The 20633-nt window shown below is 40.6% G+C and overlaps 1 protein-coding gene across 1 annotated transcript; it reads left to right on the top strand.

Moving 5' to 3' along the window:
- Positions 1-1995: 1995 nt before the first annotated feature.
- On the top strand, positions 1996-19084 carry LOC120355796 (intraflagellar transport protein 140 homolog; the record flags this gene model as incomplete). The annotated part of the gene is made up of 4 exons (XM_039444500.1): positions 1996-2245; positions 2685-2903; positions 9471-9625; positions 18877-19084. Coding segments are annotated over exons 1-4 (645 nt in total), but the record flags the coding sequence as incomplete, so codon positions are not given.
- Between the last annotated feature and the right edge of the window lie 1549 nt (positions 19085-20633).

Below are 20633 nucleotides of genomic sequence, written 5' to 3'. Positions count from 1 at the left end.
GTGTGAGTGTACCACACCAGATTTTTGAAATAGTCTTCTCTGATTTGGTTCACGTGAAATTAATAAGGATTAAAATTTAACCGGCTTTTGTGCAACCGGGCAATTTGAGGGAAATTTTTTGCATTCCTCTGGGAATTAATATCAATTTACTGTGATTGGATAGAACATTTCTGTATGAACTATGAATGTTATTATAATTTCTTCTTTCGTGATAAATTGTTCATGCTTTTGTACTGCAGAGCGAAGCTCGGTCCCCGATATTGAACTATAAATCATTTAAATCATTACTGTTTTGATCATTTTGCTTAGAGATTGTTTTAGTAAACCTTTCAAGGAGCTCTTTAATAATAATAGTAGAATTGTAATAGTTACATTTGGCCGGTATTTTGGCAGGAGCAGCATTTGGATGACCAGCTGTGGTCTCTGGCGTTGTCGGCTGGACCGCGTGAACAGACAGAGGCAGCCCGCCATCTTGAATCGACGGCGCCCGATCGCGCTGTCCTCCTCTATCATCGAGCTGGACTCTTCCGCACCGCTCTAGACCTTGCTTTCAGGTATTTTAAGAGCCAGTTGCTTTATTTTTTATAATGATTAACTAGGGATACATGTCGGCAGACTCGATTTTGATGAGCCACTTTTTGGAATGGCAAATATGCAATAGACTATTGAAAAATATTTTAAGAATTACACATTGAATTGAACCACAGAGAAAATATAGCGTAAGAAAAGATTTTAAATCTTTCTAGCTGAAGTAGCTGAAGCACTTCAGCATTCACCTCTTTTTGAATGGTCTTCAGAATAAACGCAATTGAGCTCATGCCCAATATGCTGCTCTGGACTATCCAAGTTAACAGTGAAACTTGGAACATGACCGCCCTATACCGTGGAATATCTTCTCATGCTATATTTTCTCTATGATTGAACGTACTGACTATTGAATGTTATTCTATGATATCTCATAGTATAGTCTGTTTATATTTTACATTTCAAGCCGATTCAGTTTTTATTATCTCAAGCCGACTACTGTAGATTATTACTGTTTTAGATTGTAAAAATAGCACAGTTAAAGAGACTACCAGCGTCACATAGCTTCACGAAAAAGAACTCCGTGGACTATCTAAGTTAACAGTGAAACTTGGAACATGACCGCCCTATACCATGGAATATCTTCTTATGCTATATTTTCTCTATGATTGAACGTACTGACTATTGATTGTTATTTTATGATAAAAATCTATATTTCAGATGTGAACAATTTGAAACTGTTCAGTTGATTGCGACAGAGTTGGATCCTGACATTGATGCCGAATTACTGGTGAAATGTGCTCAGTTTTTCATTGAGAAGGAACGTTTTCACAAATAGTTTATGTAACAGAATCAGTTTATGCTTCTAGAATTTAATAAAGTATTCTGCAATAATATACTATCATTTTATTTGGATGAATAAAATACAGATAAGATATATATTATAAACAATTCAAATTCGATTTTCAGAGTAGCATAGAACTTCTAACCTAAACTTCCGCAGTTAAAGACGACAAGCATTGTTGACTTTCAGATTGGCCAAATTTCAAATGTGCTAAAACAGCTGATCAAACTTTCATTATTTCTGTTTATTATTCAAGAATCAAAAAAATTATAATAATATCATCTCATTGTAATTTGAAAGAATAAAAAGTATAAACTCAACCTCCCACATTAAAATATAATTGAACATAATATTTTAGGTTATTTAGACATATCAGATAAAAAATAAAAATACTTGGACAATTTCCTGATATTCAGATTACCACAGATTTGCTAGAGCTATAACCTTCCAGTTTTGCTTTCGGAAGTGCCTAATGAACAATTATTCTCATATATACTGTATATTGTTTTGTTTTTTTTTTTGTGTGGCGAAAAATAGCGTTCGCACCACGGGCAAAAATGTGTTTCCGGCTCTCAATTTTTTCTAGTCCTCGGCCTACGGCCTCAGACTTGAAAACCGATTTCGAGTCGGGAAAGTCTCATTTTCGGCCCTAGGTGCGAAATATACTATTATTTTCAACTTTTCTGTGTAGTACAAAGACGGAGTATCACTTTGTTGGGAAAGGAGTGTGCCACTGACTGAAGAGCTCGCAGAAGCCCTCACCCCCTCTCAGGGCGATCCAAATAGGGCTGAAATTCTCGAGCACCTGGCTGAATGTGCTCTCATGCAGGCCAATTACCATCTTGCCACAAGAAGTTCACTCAGGCTGGTAACAAGGTAAGCATCAATCTAACGCCCTACTAATATTTTATTGAATTGCAATATTATTTGCATTCAATGGTTTTTTGTTTATCAGGTTTGTCATTGGCTTTAATCCGTTTTGCACCTACATTGTTCAATTATATAAGACAAATTTGATTTCTTCATTAATCTTGCCAATGAATCTGTAATAAATTTTAAATTATGAAAAAACCAAAGAGCCACAAAGACTGCTATATTGGACCAATTTATGCCATATCAAGTCCTTTATGTGCAGGTGTTTCTTTGTTTTGGAATTTAATTAATCTATTTCACATTTTTCCGAATTAATCAACATGATTTAGTACTAATTTTAACACAATTTCCTTTCCAAAAATATTTATGAAAAATATGAATTGTTTGTATGGACGGATCAAACAGATGATGAAATAGAAATTTTATGATTGTTCAAATTTAGGTAAAGGCAATGAAGGCACTCCTGAAATCTGGAGATACCGAAAAGGTGATTTTCTTTGCGACGGTTTCTCGACAACGTGAGATCTACGTGATGGCCGCCAACTACTTGCAGTCCCTCGAGTGGCAGTCGCAGCCCGACCTGCTCAAGAACATCGTCACGTTCTACACCAAAGGCCGTGCTCCCCATCTTCTCGCCAACTTCTATACATCTTGTGCTCAGGTTTCTATCTCATATTCATTTATGAAAATTTTGTGTGGTACACTCACACAACTTTCCTTGCTCATTGAACTGTAAGCCTCATTCTTAAACGAGAATAATTTAGGGGAATAACATAGTGACGATTGGTGGCAACATATTTGCAACTACGATCAGACTACTGAATATGTGTATGTATAATAATTGTTATCAGAGTACTTTTTCCTTTGTGTAAATAATTGTGAAATTCGATGATTTTTTTAAAAGTCGTCAAAACAGCTGTTCTCCAGATGAAATATCTTGACTATGTGTTCTTTTCATGAACTGCTCTACCTACCTACCTATCTACCTCATGCACGAGAAGGAGGTTACAAAGTCCATTTCTCAAGGATGGAGTGGACCCCCCATTAGTTTCCCAGGAAAAAGACTCATGCCAGTTGATAGAGCTGATAAATAACTATACAGGGTATGAATTTGAAAAAATCGGTCGAGTCATTTTTGAGAAAATCGTGAAAAACATGGTTTTTCAGTAATTATCTGCCATTTTTCTCAATATTATTACTGAGCTCCTGCAATTTTCCCAGAAATGAGACTCATGTCAGTTGATAGGGCTTATGAATAGCTATCCATAGTATGAATTTGAAGAAAATCGTTAGAGCCGTTTTCGAGAAAAACGTGAAAAACATGGTTTTTTAGTAATTATCCGCCATTTTTCCCGCCATCTTGAATTGAATTTTATTGAAAAAAAACACACACACACACACACACACACACACACACACACACACACACACACACACAGACCAATTTTTTTTGGAAAGCATTACTTTTCCTTATCTATGGTAATAGGGCAAGGAAAGTAAAAACAGTGCTTCCAATAGTTATGATGTCATTACTCAACTTATAAATATTACTTGATCATGAAACTAATTTCCAATTAGAATAAAAGGCTGCCAAACATCACGGAAAATGTATTTCCGAAAATTAATTTCTCCACAATCAATCTACCTTCTTTTCAAATTCTCACTGATCACAAAATAGTTATTTCTGCAACTATCGCGCAAAGTGACAGTTTGCTGCACCGCAAGAAACGTTTACTTTTGGTTTTACACGTTGGTTTCTTGAGTGCAGCAAACAAACTTTGCGTACGTATTTGACATTAAATTTTTCCTACAGTTACAATTGAATATGAAAAGTGAGTAATTATGGGAGGAATGTCCTGAAATCCATCAAATGTTAGTCTGTGTAATTTTGTTATTAATAAAAACGTTGATTTATTATAATAAATAACAATAATTAAATTATAATAATTAATTTAATTGGAAATTTATAATCAATAATTTATTTCAATTAATCGAATTAATTTGAAAAAGTAAATAATTTTAAATAAATTTAAATTTCCAAATAATTTATCAACCAATCAATTTATAAAAAAATAATTATAATGAATAATAAATAATGTTCAAGATATATAATTGAATAATATATTATATTTAAATATTTTAATATTCAATACCATTATGTGTTTAAATCTATCATTAATTTTCAATTAAAATAATTTATTAATTAATTTAAAATATTCATTATGTCAAAATTACAAAAATAATTTTTATTGAAGTTGAAAATTCTCAGCAAAAGTTCTCAGTTTTATTCAAGTTATACCATAGAGAAACAATAGCGTATTACTGTCGATTATTGTCGACTTTTACTGTTTTGTTGGGGTGAAAGTGTATGAACGGCTCAGTATGTGAAGCGTCACGCAGCTTCACGGAAAAGAACTACGTGGACTATCGGCTTGAGATAACAGTAAAAGTTGCGACATAAACGTCCTATACCATGGGATATATACTTACGCTATTGTTTCTCTATGGTTATACTTATAGTGAGGTCCACATTATAATGGCAGTGTACGATTGACAATACTGCTGCTGTCCTTTTCTATCATACAACAAAACAGATAGCACTATCTCTCTCTCGCTTTGCAATGATGTCTATTTGCCAGAATATTTTATATTCACTTTTGACAGTGACTGTACAAAACTGACCAAACAATTCACAGCCGCCATTTTTTTCTTCATTCTATTAAAATACTTGAGTACACAAGTCGTATAATTGATTTAAAATGTATTTTTGAAACAATGAAATAATTTTTAAACATTAACATATGAGAAACACGAATTAAAATACCTGAAATGACATTTTGAAAGTTAACTAACCATCCTAGACTTCATCCATGCTTCAGTTAGCCTACCCGTATAGGTTAGACCTACTCTTACCGGTATAAATAATATTGAAAAGTTATTTAAGAATTAATCCATTGAAATTACTTATTTTTGAACTGGATTTCTATTTTTCTATTATTTTAAAAAGAAATTGGAGTAGAATATCTACCAAATAACTTAATTTCTGTTGTTTTGAAATTCAGATTGTTGTGTCACAGCTTTTTAAATTAGCCGCCATTTCAGGTTTGTATAAAAATAAAAATCTGATCTCAGTTATGAAAGCAAATTTTTGAATCAAATTATGAAAAAATATATTTCCTTGATTAATTTGACATTAAATTAATTATTTTATCAAGGAAATGATAATTATTATTAGATAAAATTTAATGGGATGAATTGAGTAACAGCTGTGTACAGTCAGTGGCAAAATGGAGAGACTTGGCAACGTTTTTCTCCTATCGTTCTTCACTGCCATTATAACGTGGACCTCACTTTATACTATAATCGGAAAATAATACAAAACAAATTCGCATTCAAAATATATACCAACAATGTCAACAGCTGATTGGGATGGCTGCAAAATGGCTGAACCGACAAGCGCGCGACCTAGTGGAAAGAATTGTACCTAAATTCGTTCCATCCAGCTAATAAAAACATGATTCAGAAATTATTTAGACTTATGGTTAATATTTCCGGGAGCAAATGTCATGAATAAGGCACTATTGCTATATCGCTTGTATTTCAATAACTGTTCAAGATATTCAACCGTTTTTTCTGACGAAAATATTTTTAAAATCTTCCTCTACAATTTTTGTTTCATAAAATTTTCCTCCAAAATGCATATTTTTTTAGTTATTACCTTCAAAAGCCCAAAAATTTTCTTTCTAAATTTGTTCAAATTTCATTCCATACCAGAGAAATTTAAAATCTATGAAATTTAGACGAAAATGATAAATTTGAGCATTTTTTCACCTTCAGAACAATATATCTTCATGCGCTGTACGTCAAAAAATGAGGTCTCCAGCGCCCTCCAAAGAAAACCCTGCATGATTTCTGGTGCGTTTTTTCATACGCATGAGGTAACAAGCTAGAACTATCATAGTTATTTGTATATCTAGAACTAGAACTATAAAATCTATTTTTTTCATGACTACTTTAAGATAAAGACTTGCAAATGGTCTCAATCTCTTCGTTACAACAAGACGAATAAGAATATTGATGATGGAAACAACGAAAATATTCGACATCAATAAAAAATACAAGTTGGCGGTCATTATTGACAGAAATTTTTATATCGCTTGTTATTCAGTTATTGTGAGAGATATCGGATTGGTTTTACCACCAAAGTGTTTAGAATTAACCAAACAATGATGTTCGAGAGAATCATCTCATTTCGACCACTCTTTCCATTATTTATTCAACTTCAAAAACGTGAAACATACATTTTTCGGTTGTTTAGCTTGTATTTCAGTAATCCTCTAAAACGCATATTTATCAGTTATAACCTTCAAATTCCAAAAAAAAATTCTAATTTCATTCCATTATAACTTTTTTGTGCAAGAGATACAGACAAATTTTTAATCTATGAAACTTGGAGCGTTTTTTCAACTTTGGAACGATAATATATCTTCATGCGCTGTAAGTCAGAAAATGAGTTCTCCAGCGCCCTCCCCAAAGAAAACCCTACATGATTTCTGGTGCGTTTTTCCATACGCATGAGGTAACAGGGCTAGAACTATCATAGTTATTTGTATATCTAGAGTGAAAAGTACAACTTTTTCCCTCTGTGGGAAAAAGTTTGAAGCCCGAGGCGAAGCCGAGGGCAACAATTTTCCTGAGGGAGAAAACGTATTTTTCGCTCGTGATTTACACAACATTTTTTTATAGAAACTGCAAATCAAATAATTTTAATAACTTACGTTATTGGTGACAATGTTTTCTAACAACATAGGTAACCTAAAATCTAAAACCTAAAAACCGGTCGTCTGATTGGCACTGCCGATTGCGCTATCTATCGGCAAAAGTTGTAACAATTATCAGCTGGCTAGCTATCAAAAATGGCTTACTCCAGTTCGCGCGTTTCAGATTTGAATTGCAGATAAAAAATATTTGTTGGCTTGTATTTTGAATAAAATAAAATATGTATAAATTTTTATCGTCTACTAATATTAAGTATGTAATCTTATACAAACATATATTTCATGAGTTGATCAAAATTCTGGTTGTAGTTTTGAATTCAGTTGACTCAATGACAGACACCTCTATTATGCTCCCTCATCTGAGCTTAGACCTTCTAACATATTTCAAATGTAAGTTATAAAAATAGAGATGCTTCCCATGTTATTTAAATAGAGTTACTTTTACGCTCTAGGGAGTTTTTCTTTTTTTTTCGTCCCGAGAGCGAAAAAGTGACACTTTAGTATTATGTTCCAGGGAGTAAAGTAAGCAGTTTAGGCAGTAGCTGGAGGGAAAATCTATTTTTTCATGACTACTTCAAGATAGAGACTTGCAAATTGTCTCAATCTCTTCGTTACAACAAGCCGAATAAGAATATTGATGATGGAAACACAGTAAAAGTTGTTGGAATTAGATAAATTTGCCGATATTGTAGTATGATTATTTTTGGAGCTTCCAGATTGCTGAATTAATCCGATATCCTCGACATTATTAGAATTACTTATGATTTCTCAAAAATTGACATTTTTGCCGCCATTTGGTTTTTTATTATGATGACAAAATTTATTGAGATTGCCATAATGGATAATCTCTTTCTACACATCATTACAAAGAGATTGATACCATTCCATTTGATACTGTACCTTTAAGGAGACATGAGTTACACGGTTTTCTTATTTTTGGGATTGGCATTTGGTGGAAAAAGCGTGTTTTCCGCTGCAAACAGTACTTTTCTCTCTATTTCCGATGACGCTCCAGCCGTGGAATATGAACATACAGCCTCCAAACAGATGTCATTCTAAAGCTTTGGAAATATTCTAAAACACAGTACCAATAACACTAGTGTATGTCTACTGCGAATACATTTACAGGGTGTAAAGTGAAATATTGTCCCCGAAACATGTGTGTTTCAAGTTTTGAAGTTGAATAAATCATTCGATTTATTTCGATTTTGATTTTCATTCGAAAAGAGTGGACGAAATGAAACGATTCACTCGAACATCATAGTTTGGTTAGTTCTAAAAACTTTGGTGATAAAACCAATTCGATAACTCTCACAATAACTGAATCGCAAGCGATATAAAAATTTCTGTCAATAATGACCGTCATCTTGAATTTTTTAATGATGTCGAATATTTTCGTTGTTTTCATCATCAATATTCTTATTCGGCTTGTTGTAACAAAGAGATTGAGACAATTTGCAAGTCTCTATCTTGAAGTAGTCAGGAAAAATAGATTTTATGGTTCTAGTTTGTTCCCTCATGCATATGGAAAAACGCACCAGAAATCATACAGGGTTTCCTTTGGAGGGCGCTGGAGAATGTACAGCGCATAAAGATATATCGTTCCAAAGTTGAAAAACGCTCTAAATTTCAAAGATTCAAAATGTCTCTGTATCTCTTGCACAAAAAAGGTTATAATGGAATGAAATTAGAAAAAGTTTTTTGGGCTTTTGAAGGTTATAACAAAAAATATGCGTTTTAGAGGAAAATTTTATAAAACAAAAATTGTAGAGGAAGATTTTAAAAATATTTTTGTCTAGAAAAAAGGTTGAATATCTTGAACGGTTATTGAAATACAAGCGATATAGCAAAACCCTAAAAATTTTGGCGGCCATCTTGTTTCCGAGGTGCCTGTGATTTCGACTTATCATCATCACGATCCTTATTATGCCAGACCTAACGAAGAAATTGAGACATCTTCCATGGCTGTTACCCAAAAATGACCACGGAATGACATTTTTTGCGCCCGGACTATAACTCAAATTACCGAAAAATGCTCAAAGTAAAGATGGTTCTCACATTGAGAAGGAAATAGTAAATAATTAGATTGGAAACGTGATTTCTTCATTCTTGAGCTCAGTTGCTATTGTCGCTGTTATTTCTATTGTTGCGTATGTCTATTAAATTTAAGGTGATCTAGTGACGTCTACGAATTCGGAGTCTGATTCGTTTTTTGCTCTAATAGTGCTGGTTCAATTAGATGACACCACTTAACCGCGGTTCAATCCAATAGACATAATTATGTGCAATCGGAAAACAAACTTTCTCCCTGTCCCTCACCACGAATATACAATAAAAATAATATTTTATACCTTAAATCCTTTCTATGTATTCTCTATTAAAAATTGGAACTATTGAAGTTTTTATTATTTTATATTACATTTATTAAATAATACTGTTTTTGTCATCAGGTAGAAATTGATGAGTATGGAAACTACGAGAAGGCGTTGGGTGCATTGAATGAAGCTGCACGCTGCCTATCGAAGGACTCTGACCAGTATGCCAGTGTTGTTGAATCAGTTGCTAGAAAAACTGCTTCTGTGAAAAAGTTCCTTGATATACGAAGGTTTGTTACGTCTTTACTGTATCATCCATAGTGATTTCAAAGGTTGATTTTAAAATGAAATCAGATTATAAAGTATGTAGGCTAATAACTGTAAAGGGAGTGCCTCAGAACTGCGAGTTCCAATTCGTCTAGTGTGTGAAAATAATCTTAAAGGCCGGTTTCCGAGCTTGGGATCTAGGCCTATAAGTTCTTGACTTTTGAGTCCAGGACTTTAACGCAGTAAACACGAGGGAAATTCATAATATTATATTGTTGTTATTTTGGCAATGGGAGACAGCTGATTGAACAATGAAGCGGGCTTATTCAAATGAGCATGCTCACCAAACTATTTTGTGAAAATATGTCTCGATTCATTTGTAGACCTATTCAAAGCAAACCCTAAACTTTTGAAATATGATTGAATAAAAATTTCATTTTACGTTATGCTATTATTAATTATTGATCATTAAATTGATTGAATCGATTGATATGTTTGCTCAGTTTAAGTCCAGAACTTAATTATAAAACCTACCTCAGTCGAGGGTTTAAAATCACGCTGTTTTAAGTTCTGGACTTAACGATTTTTTATAAATCCTTTACTCGGAAAGAGGCGAGAATCTAATTCAAGTCCTGGACTTATAAGCCCTTCACTCAGAAAGCGAAATTATACACTCCAGGGTCTAACGTGATCTCTAAACTCCTGGGTCTTTTTGAGTCCTCGACTACGTTAACGCTCTGACTCGGAAAGCCATTTTCTGACTCCATAGTTAAAGCCAGTTAAAGTCTAGAACTTAGCTAAATCCCGAGCTCGGAAACCTGCCCTAAAGGTTCTATTCAATTAAAATTTGAATTCAAATTCTATTCAATTAGGTTTTAAAATATGTTAATATTTGTGGCAATATGTTAATATTTTAGATGTGTTTATTATTCTATATAATACACAAATAACGAAAAGTTGAAATACTTGCACTTTTGAGAAATCACACTTACGAATGACACCCACTGTAAAATCGTTCAATGCTGGTCACATTTATCAACAATTCATTGCCTTCTCTTCGAACTACAGAATGAATTTCAATTTTCACATTATATATTCAAATAATTCTCCTCCAAGTTGAAATACAATTTATAATAAGGCTATCTTGTTTCTGTACTCCTATTTTGAGTTTCACCTAATTCACGTAAATAAGGTAATGCTGAGGTGAACCAACCGGGATTAACAATCTTGTACAGAGTGACTTTTAGTCCTGTTACCCTATTGTAAGTGTATGGAAATTTATTTCTAATAAAAGTGAATTCTGTTTCGTCGTACGAAGCTAGTAGCCACCTAGGCATCCTATGAAACATACTCAAACCCGGGCAGGCAGGGACGTAGGCTTCCGCTGCACACACTCCGTTGTCGGTTCGGCACCAACCCGCGCATCCAGAACCGCGCGCCAGTTGTTAGGCTGGGGCGTCAAGTCTTGGGGTGCAGCTGGCGCGGCGGTATACAGCCTCAGCCTCTCCTCCACCTGGCGAAGCCGACGTAGGGCCCTCCTCTTCTGGATTTGGCGGCCGGCTCGGTTCCTCCTAGGCATTGGCTGGATCTCCGCCGGGAGGACCTCCTCGACCACTTCCTCGTTTAGAAGGGGCCTTCGGTCAAACCCCGGGCAGGCAGGGACGTAGGCTTCCGCTGCACACACTCCGTTGTCGGTTCGGCACCCAACCCGCGCATCCAGAACCGCGCGCCAGTTGTTAGGCTGGGGCGTCAAGTCTTGGGGTGCAGCTGGCGCGGCGGTATACAGCCTCAGCCTCTCCTCCACCTGGCGAAGCCGACGTAGGGCCCTCCTCTTCTGGATTTGGCGGCCGGCTCGGTTCCTCCTAGGCATTGGCTGGGTAGTAGACAAGGAAGACACTCAGGTTGCGGTTAGTCTCGCCGTGGTTCCCTCATTGGCCTGCTCGCTGCTCTGCTCCTGGTCTCGGTAGTGGTCTCGGCTGGTAGTGGTCTCGGCTGGTGGTCTCTTCTGGCTCTTCAGTGGAAGGCTGCTAGTGAGCAAGTGCTATCGAGGGTAGCTGAGTAGCCCCCTTTTATTCACAGTCCCCGAGTTCACCTGCGCTGCTAGTGGCCGGCGGTGCTCGGCCAATAGAAACGCAGGAACGGGTGGCGGCGACTGAGGCGCACCCTGGTGGCAGGTGGGTCAACCATTCATTTGGTTGATGCGTGGCGTGGGGAGCAGAGCAGAGCGGCAGGCTGAAAGGTAGCGAACGCGAGGGAGGTATCGATTCCCCCCCTCCCCGAGGGGGTAGCCACGGCGAGAATTTATTGATTGCAAAAAACAAGATACAATGTTTACAAAATATACAAAAGTGCCATGGGCGGTAATTTTACAGAAGTGAGACCAGAAGGGTCTCCCCCAACAGGTGGGTTGTGGTCAATAATTACAGAAATAAGACCAGAAGGGTCTCCCCCAACAGGTGGGTTGTGGTCAATAATTACAGAAATAAGACCAGAAGGGTCTCCCCCAACAGGTGGGTTGTTATTCCAAGAGATGTTGCTGGTCGGTGGTTGGAGCCGGGCGTAGTTGAGTCTCATACACCTTGATGGTCTCGTTGTCACGGGTGATCCAGTAGACAGCTCCTTGGTTGTGGGCGACCGTATATGGTCCTTCCATCTGGGTGCTAGGCCCGCGTGGAATTTCTGAACCTGAGAGATGATGATCCGATTTGAGAGTTGATGATTCCGTGTGAGCACCTGGTCGCCGATCTGGTAATGAGGCTGTGTCTCGGCTATCGGGTCTCCCTTCCTATTGAGATAATTTTCTTGGTTCAACAGGCTTTGCGTTGGATTGCGGTTACCGTGTGTAGATGCTGGTTAATATGGTCTTTGTGCGGTTCGAGTTGATTTTCGGGCCAGTGGCTCCATTCCCCTGGCCGTGGAAGGGTTGGCCAAACAGGATTTGACTGGGGCTGTATCTTGTTGCCGTGTTCTGTTGATTTCGCAGGGTGAATAGCACGGATGGTAGTTGGTTCTCCCATTCTTGGTGTTGTTCTTGTAGGCGGATCCGTAGTCCCTTCTTGAGTTCCTGGTTCCTTCTCTTGGTAGGGTTGGCTCGGGGGTGATAAATTGGCGTGGTGTAGTGTAAGACAGAGTTTGAGGCAGAGTTCGTTCCATAGTTTCCCCGTAAACTGAGTGCCATTGTCAGAGAGTAGGATTTTTGGGTATCCCCATCTGGGAAACAGGTACGTATCCATCGTGCGGCCAATCGTGTTGGCGTCACCGTGAGGCAGCGGGTAGGCTTCTATCCACCTGGAGAAAGAATCAGTGATGACCAATATGAATCGATTTCTTCGCTTGGAGAGTGGGTAGGGGCCCATCAGATCGAGACATACGGTTTCCCATGGTCTAGTAGACCGTCGCGGTCGTTGCGTAGGTTCGTGATTCCGGTTGTACGATTTTGAGCAGCTACACAGCAGGCAATTTTGTACGTACGCGGTTATCTGCGCCTTCATACGGGTCAAGTGTAGTATGTAGCATGTTTCGGTAGGTTTCAGCGTAGCCTGGATGTCCATTAGATCATCGTCGTGATAGCGGAACAGTAGCCGGGTGCGAAAGTTGGGCGGTATGACTATTCGCCAACCGTCGCGTGTCTTCTTCTCCCAGAGTCGGGAGGCATGGTTCGTTCTAGTTGTTGACTGGTCCTCCTCAACTTTTTCGTTGTCGGGTTGCCGTGACAGTGCGTCGGCAAACTGATTCTCTTTACCTTGGCAGTGTTCTAGGGTGAAGTCAAATTCTTGAGTTTGGCGCGGCTGTCCTTTGCAGTTTGTAACCAGGTAATCACCTTATTGTCGGTACGGAGTATGAATGGCCTGCCTTCCAGGTAAGGGCGATATCGCTTTATTGCCCAGACAACCGCAAGGCACTCTTGTTCGTTACTGTGATACTGTTGTTCAGTGTGGTTCAGCTTGGCACTGGCGTATGCGATCACCTTATGGTCATTGTTGATTTCTTGGTATAGGACAGCCCCTATACCGACCTTGCTGGCGTCTGTCTGTAGGATGAAGGTCTTGGAGAAATCTGGTCGACAGAGTGGTTGGATGTTGGCGGTCAATGCTTGTAGGCGGCGGAAAGCTGTCTCTTCTGTTGGTGACCATTTCCATCGCGTCTTCGTGCTAAGTAGCTCAGACAGAGGCGCACAAACGTCAGCGGCGTTGGGTAAAAATTCTCGTAGCCAGCCAACTACTCCGAGAAATTCTCGCAGTTTCTTTCTGGTGGTGGGTGGTTGGCCAGCAGTACAGGTAGCTTCAGCGGTGGATCCGTGTACCATGGTCGAGGTGGGCAGCTCTCACGAAGTTGTGCATTGCGGCTGAATCGAGTAGAGCGTGCAGTATTTACCCGTGAGGATGACAGGGATCCGGGGTAGAGTCTGTCCATCTATCTGGATCACGGCTAGGTTCGGTGCTTGGCTGGGCGGAGGGCTGGTGATGTGGTTGTGACTACTGGGGCGACAGTGTTGGTGACCTTGTCGGTGACTGCGGACAGGGCAGTGTTTGTGACCTGGTGGCTGACTGCGGCTGGGGCAGTGTTGGTGACCGGCTGGTCGACTGCGGCCAGGGCAGTGTTGGTGACTCCGTCCATGACAGTGATCCCGGTAGGTGGCGGGTGCGTGTGGGTCACAGTTGCATGTTCCTCCCCAGGCTGGTGGTCGATGACACGCTCATCGTCGGCTGGTGATGCTGTCCTCTCACGGGCCAGTAGAGGCGCGGCTGCTGGGTGCTGTGGAGAGTCTCTGTCAGCCGGGAAGAGCAAGGGGTCTTCGGTGACATTGGAAGGAGACTTAGCGACGCTAGCAGGGTCTACGGTGGCGTGACGGGTAGGCGATCGATCCGTGTGAGTGAGACGGTCATGAGTGACGGCTGGGTGGTTGACGCGCAAGGGTGTGCCAGACGCGGTTGCTGTTGTGAGACGGTGACCAGGGTGACGACTGGTACTGGGTCATTCTTGATAGCCCGTGGAGGTGCGGCTGCTAGGTACCGTGGAGAGTCCGTCAGCCGAGAAGAGCGAGGGGTCTCAGTGACGTTGGAAGGAGGCTTGGTGACGCTGGCAGGATCCACGGTGGCGTGACCAAGGAATGACTGGCTGGCCGGTTCGGTGACGGTTATCGCTTGTAGTTGGGGTGGTGACCTGCGAGCTGGTGCTGTGGGTCTTGCACCTCATCGTTAGTGTAGTGGACTCCTACTTTCCGTGCTGGAGGGGTGGAGTCCGAGTCTCTCCAGTATCACCGTTTCCCTGCCGTTTCTTCGCGAGTTCTGGGCAGTCGCGATGAAAATGCTTGGCCGGGCAGTAATGACACTGAGGAAGCTGGTTGTAGTTGAACCTCGGCGGCGGCTCTCGATGGGGTGGCCCTGCGGGTGCCGTAGGTTGAGGCGGCTTATATTTTGGTCGACTGTTGAGGTCGGTTTCCAGGTCGTTGGCGATCATGATCAGCTCTTCATAGTTCGTGGGACGAGCAGCTCGAACTAGGGTGCGAAGCTCGGAACTCAGCTGACCGATGAGCAGGGCGATCACCTCGTCTTCAGCCAGGTTGGTTCCTAAGCGCTGCTGTAGTTGGAGCTTCTGACGGATGAATCGCTCCACTGGCTGGTTCGGTTTGTGGGTGGTGCCATAAAATTCCGTGTGAGCGGCTGCGATTTTATGGGCTCCGAGAACCGGGCCTGAAGTCGGTCACGGAACTGTTCCCAGGTGGTGACGAATTCTCCGTAGTCTCTCCACCAGGCGGCGGCGTCGTCTTGTAGTTGCGCTTTTAGAAGCATGACCCAGGTATAGCTGGGAATGTGGTGACCCTGTAGCAGCTCGGTGCACTGTCACATGAAGGTGATGGGGTCTTCATGGAGCTTGCCGCGGAAGAACGGTAGCAGGGTCGCTATGCTGGTCAGCTGGCTGAGGTTGCCGGTGTAGCTGACGGCTGGAGCCGGTAAGTTGGCCATGTTGCTGGTTGCGGTAGTGGCGTGACTAGAGGTGACGGTGGAGCAGGCAGGTTGACGGTCAGCGCGCTGGGTTGCAGGGTCGTTGGTCGAGCGGGCTCGCTGGTGAAGGCGGGTGGCTGCGTTGCCCGGTTTCGGGTGGAAGCGGGCGGCTGCGTCGTGCTGCTGTCGGTTTGACCGGTGGTCTGTGCAGGCCAGCCGGCGAATGGAGACTCGGTGTGCTGGCTGGTTGACTGCATCGAATCTTGGTGGTCGTATCTCCACTGTCTCCGGCTCCGGTTCTAGTCGCTACCATGTTCAGGTGTTATGGGCGCCACTGGGAAATGCCTGTCCCAGACAGGTATTCTGAATTGAAAGATTCAGAGACACATTTTGTTGAAAGAAAATAAGTTTGAAATTTTTGTGTGAAAAATTCAAGACATACATTTAGATGAAAAATTTAAGACTACATTTAGTTGAAAATTTAGGTTGACATTTTGTTTGAAAAAAAAGTTTTGACAGTGGTAACGGGTTACTGTATCTCCATACAGTGAGTGGCCCCACGTTGGCAGGCGCCAATAATTGATATGGCGGAAGGTGTGGCTCGTTCATCAATTGGGCTAGTCAGTCGGGTCGAGCGAGGGGTTTGTTACCACTGTCTGAAAAAAAATGGCTTTTGGTGGCCTGAAAAGGGCCAAGTTGTTGCTGGTGGCCCTGAAAAGGGACCAAGATTGTTGCTGGTGGCCTAAAAGGGACCAAGGCAGGCTAGATGTTTAGTAGTCGTCGACTGGCGCGATACCACGCCGCGCGGGGTCCCGGGCAGGTCCACTGGTGCGAGAGCAGGCCGGCAGGGGCTCAAGTCAATGGTTTGCAGTCTCCACTCTGGTTTACCCGGGCTACGGAGAGGGCTGACCGGGTGATCTACTAGCCAGAGGTCGTGCCGAATCTCCGCCGGGAGGACCTCTCGACCACTTCCTCGTTTAGAAGGGGCCTTCAGTAAAACCCGGGCAGGCAGGGTCGTAGGCTTCCGCTGCACACACTCCGATGTCGGTTCGGCACCCAACCCGCGCATCCAGAACCGCACGCAGTTGTTAGGCTGGGGCGCTAAGTCTTGGGGCGCAGCTGGCGCGGCGGTATACAGCCTCAGCCTCTCCTCCACCTGGCGAAGCCGACGTAGGGCCCTCTCCTGGATTCGGCGGCCGGCTCGGTTCCTCCTAGGCATTGGCTGGGTAGTAGACAAGGAAGACACCTCAGGTTGCAGTTAGTCTCGCCGTGGTCCCTCATTGGCGCTCGCGCTGTGCTCCTGGTCTCGGTAGTGGTCTCGGCTGTAGTGGTCTCTGGTAGTGGTCTCGGCTGGTGGTCTCTTCTGGCTCTTCAGTGGAAGGCTGCTAGTGAGCAAGTGCTATCGAGGGTAGCTGAGTAGCCCCCTTTTATTCACAGTCCCCGAGTTCACCTGCGCTGCTAGTGGCCGGCGGTGCTCGGCCAATGAAACGCAGGAACGGGTGGCGGCGACTGAGGCGCACCCTGGTGGCGGGTGGGTCAACACTCATTTGGTTGATGCGTGGCGTGGGGAGCAGAGCAGAGCGGCAGGCTTAAAGGTAGCGAACGCGAGGGAGGTATCAAGTGTACATGTTTATATAGTAAGTTCCAAGAACACTAAGGACCGTTTGCGCAGTCAAAGCTTGAACTGACTGTAATCAGCTGGTGGCTCAATCTCAAAAAGAGCCGCATTATAACAAACGTAACTTGATATGGATTTACTCCAGTTTAAATGAAATTTAATTTTAACTGTCACTGTGCAAACGGCATTAAATTGTTCACCCTAAAGCTAGCTCCGCAGTGCAAGCTGGATGCTTGTCTGAATCGGACTAGGCGCTGAGACAGCAATAATATTCAATTCAATTCAATTCAATTCAACAATTATTTCACCAAAACACAAAAACTTTACAAAGATGTGACAATCAGAAAAAAAAACAATAATTATTATTCTAAATATCTATATCATCTAACTGTAAAATACGGCTGGAGGTGAAGAACTACTGGCATAAGTGAAACACTTGTTCGCCAGTAGGAGCAGAGACTTACCGTAACTGTTTCTAAATCTTAAGCTAATATTTAAAATGGAATATTTTATTCAAAAATGGTAAGTATATTTAAAATAAATGCTATTAATTGTGAATTAATCTAGACAAGAATGAATAGTTTTAAAAGCTGAAAAAATTTTTGAACTCATAAAATATTAAGATGGAAATAATAGTTGTGAAGTATCCAGTTTTAATATTTATTGGTAAAAACTTAATAGGTACACGATGAGCTCGTTCGGGATGCAGTTTACAATCTTTGGAGCGATGTATACCAGCTGCTTACGAATAACCGTAAATTCGAATCATAAGTAACATATCTATGTAGATTGTATCTTGTTCTATGAGTTACATTGATTCTTGAAAATGAGCTTCTATGTTTATTGAAATATTTAAATATGCTAAGCCATAGAGTTGACGGATTGACATGACTCTCAATTCACTGAATGCAATTTTTGAGGGGAACAATATGGGTTTATTTAATATGGTTTTATGATCATTTTCTGTATAATGAATAGTGGTAACAAAAGAGTGTCATAAGTACCACCAATAGCAGCGTTGGTGGGAATGCGAGCGGCCGCAGTAACATCTTCCACCCAGCAATGGTCGGCGTAGTCCCGCCTGGTGGACAGACGAAAGATCAATCCGTCGGTATTTGATCCCTCCAGCCAGGCTCAGCCAAGCAGCCGAGACAATAGAACAATGGAGTGACGGTCTTATTCGCGTTCATCAGCAGTTTCTTTCTCATGATTATTTTGATTTTTGTGCTACCTATAATCAATAATAACTCCAGTCACCAGTAAAAAGTTTCCATGTACTACCATATAATGACTTTTCATGATGATTTTTAATTATTTAAAAACATGTTGGTATTCTGAACCTTCAGGCTAAACTTGGGGTCGCTAAGAACGAATCTGCAATCAGAATTTCTCTATCACGAAAAATAGCGAAAAAACCCAGCTGTTGATCTTCCGGCAACCGTTAATAGTCATCCTGCAATGCGGTCGAAACACTTCCAAGCCAGACACATATCAAATGACAACAACGCCAAGCTGTTGGAAACCATCCTGCACTGCGGCGCTAGGTTAAGTGAGCGGAGTGATCAATGCATTGCAACGTGCATTATGAATTTGACCTGAAAGTGAACGGCAGCTCTCACAGAGACCTTTTTTGTTGTTATTTGCGAGTAATGCAGATGACATGCCACCCTATTCATGTTGCTTATAGTGCTCTAAAGGCCGCTGATTTCAGAATGCTAGACAGAGGAGAGGCGGAGAGCGGGTTGCAACAGTGCAGACAGCTGTTGTCGGCCGGCTGTGACCTGGTGAGGAGTGGCGACGTGTATTCGCTCATGATCGAACAGGCAACCAAAGCGAACGATTGGCGAACGGCCGCACGTCTAGCGCAAGAGCTGCGTCAAGCTCAGCCTCATGATAATCTCTCCTTGTATATTCCCAAGGTAACTTCCTGACAACTCAATTTTGGTCAGCTGTCTTATCCATTTTCCAAATTGTATCTTCTATTAATTGTGTGTATTGTCAATGTATTATTCATTTATTTATTGGATAGAACAAACAATACAAAGGAATTCTATATCAATTCATCCTTTTCAATTGAAAAAAATAAATTCATACTTTTCGGTTCAAACAAGCTCATCACCACAAAAAATGGCCAATTTCTATATTCAAAACTATGATCTCGGTAACCCCTTACTATAAAAATCATTACTTCATCTTGAAATGTACAATATTAATTTCCCTTTGATCTGTTGTAAACGATCCATGAAATAGTATATTTCGCACCTAGGGCCGAAAATGAGACTTTTCCGGCTCGAAATCGGTTTTCAAGTCCGAGGCCGTAGGCCGAGGTCTAGAAAAGATTGAGAGCCGGAAAAACATTTTTTCCTGTGGTGTGAACGCTATTTTTCGCCACACAGAAAAATAAACAATAAATAGGCCTATATGAGAATAATTGTTTATTAAGCATTTGCAAAAGCAAAAGTGGAAGGTCATAGCTCTAGCAATCTGAGGTAATCTGAATATCAGGAAATTGTCCAAGTATTTTTATTTTTTATTCTGAATTGTCTAAATAACCTAAAAGATTATGTTCAATTATGTGGGAGGTTGGGTTTATACTTTTTTTTCTTTCAAATGACAATAAGATGATATTATCATAAATGTTTTAATTATTATTGAATAATAAACACAAATAATGAAAGTTTTTTGATAAGCTGTTTTAGCACACTTGAAATTTGGCCAATCTGAATGTCAACGTCAACATGCTTGTTGTTGTCGACTTTGGAAGTTTAGGTTAGAAGTTCTATCCTACTCTGAAAATTGAATTTGAATAGTTTATAATATCTTATTTGTATCATTCATCCAAATAAAATTTTAGTATCTTATTGCAAAATACTTTATTTAATTTCTAGAAGCATAAACTGACTCCGTTTCATAAACTATTTTGTAAACACGTTCACATCAAATTAGAATCAGCTGACTTCAAGGTTATTTTACAGCCCTAGGGCTGTAAAAATTTTACCGGCCTGGTCAGAAAACAAAGTATTATTTATTGGAGTGGGTGGAAGGGGACAATTTTCACATCCTCATCCTCACTAGATTTTAAAATGTTATCAGAAGTATTTCACAAGACATGCAGCTTTGAATAAAGAAATTGGCCATTTTTTGTGTATTGGAATATGGGCTTAAGTATAGTCAGCAATAAATTTTCCATTTTTGATTAATGAAGTGTAGTACAATGAAATCCAAGCATTATGTTAAAAGTTATACGTATTTGAAATTTTTATCCTTGAGGTGTCCTTAAGCGTGCCTCTCTACTAGGAAATACTGAAATTAAGTGCATCTAACGGGTGATTCTCATAGAACATAATCTCATGAACTTATTTCATTGTTCGAAATATCAATGTGAGGACAATGTAGTTGGTGATGATGGTTGAAGCTGAAAATTAGGTGTTTTTCACAATACAAGGAGCATTGTGTCAGGTGTTCTGG

This window comes from Nilaparvata lugens, unplaced genomic scaffold (assembly GCF_014356525.2).
Source record: "Nilaparvata lugens isolate BPH unplaced genomic scaffold, ASM1435652v1 scaffold4820, whole genome shotgun sequence".
Classification (NCBI taxonomy): Eukaryota; Metazoa; Arthropoda; class Insecta; order Hemiptera; family Delphacidae; genus Nilaparvata; species Nilaparvata lugens.
The sequence above is the reverse complement of the archived record's forward strand: the minus strand, read 5'-3'. Positions and strand labels throughout refer to the sequence as shown.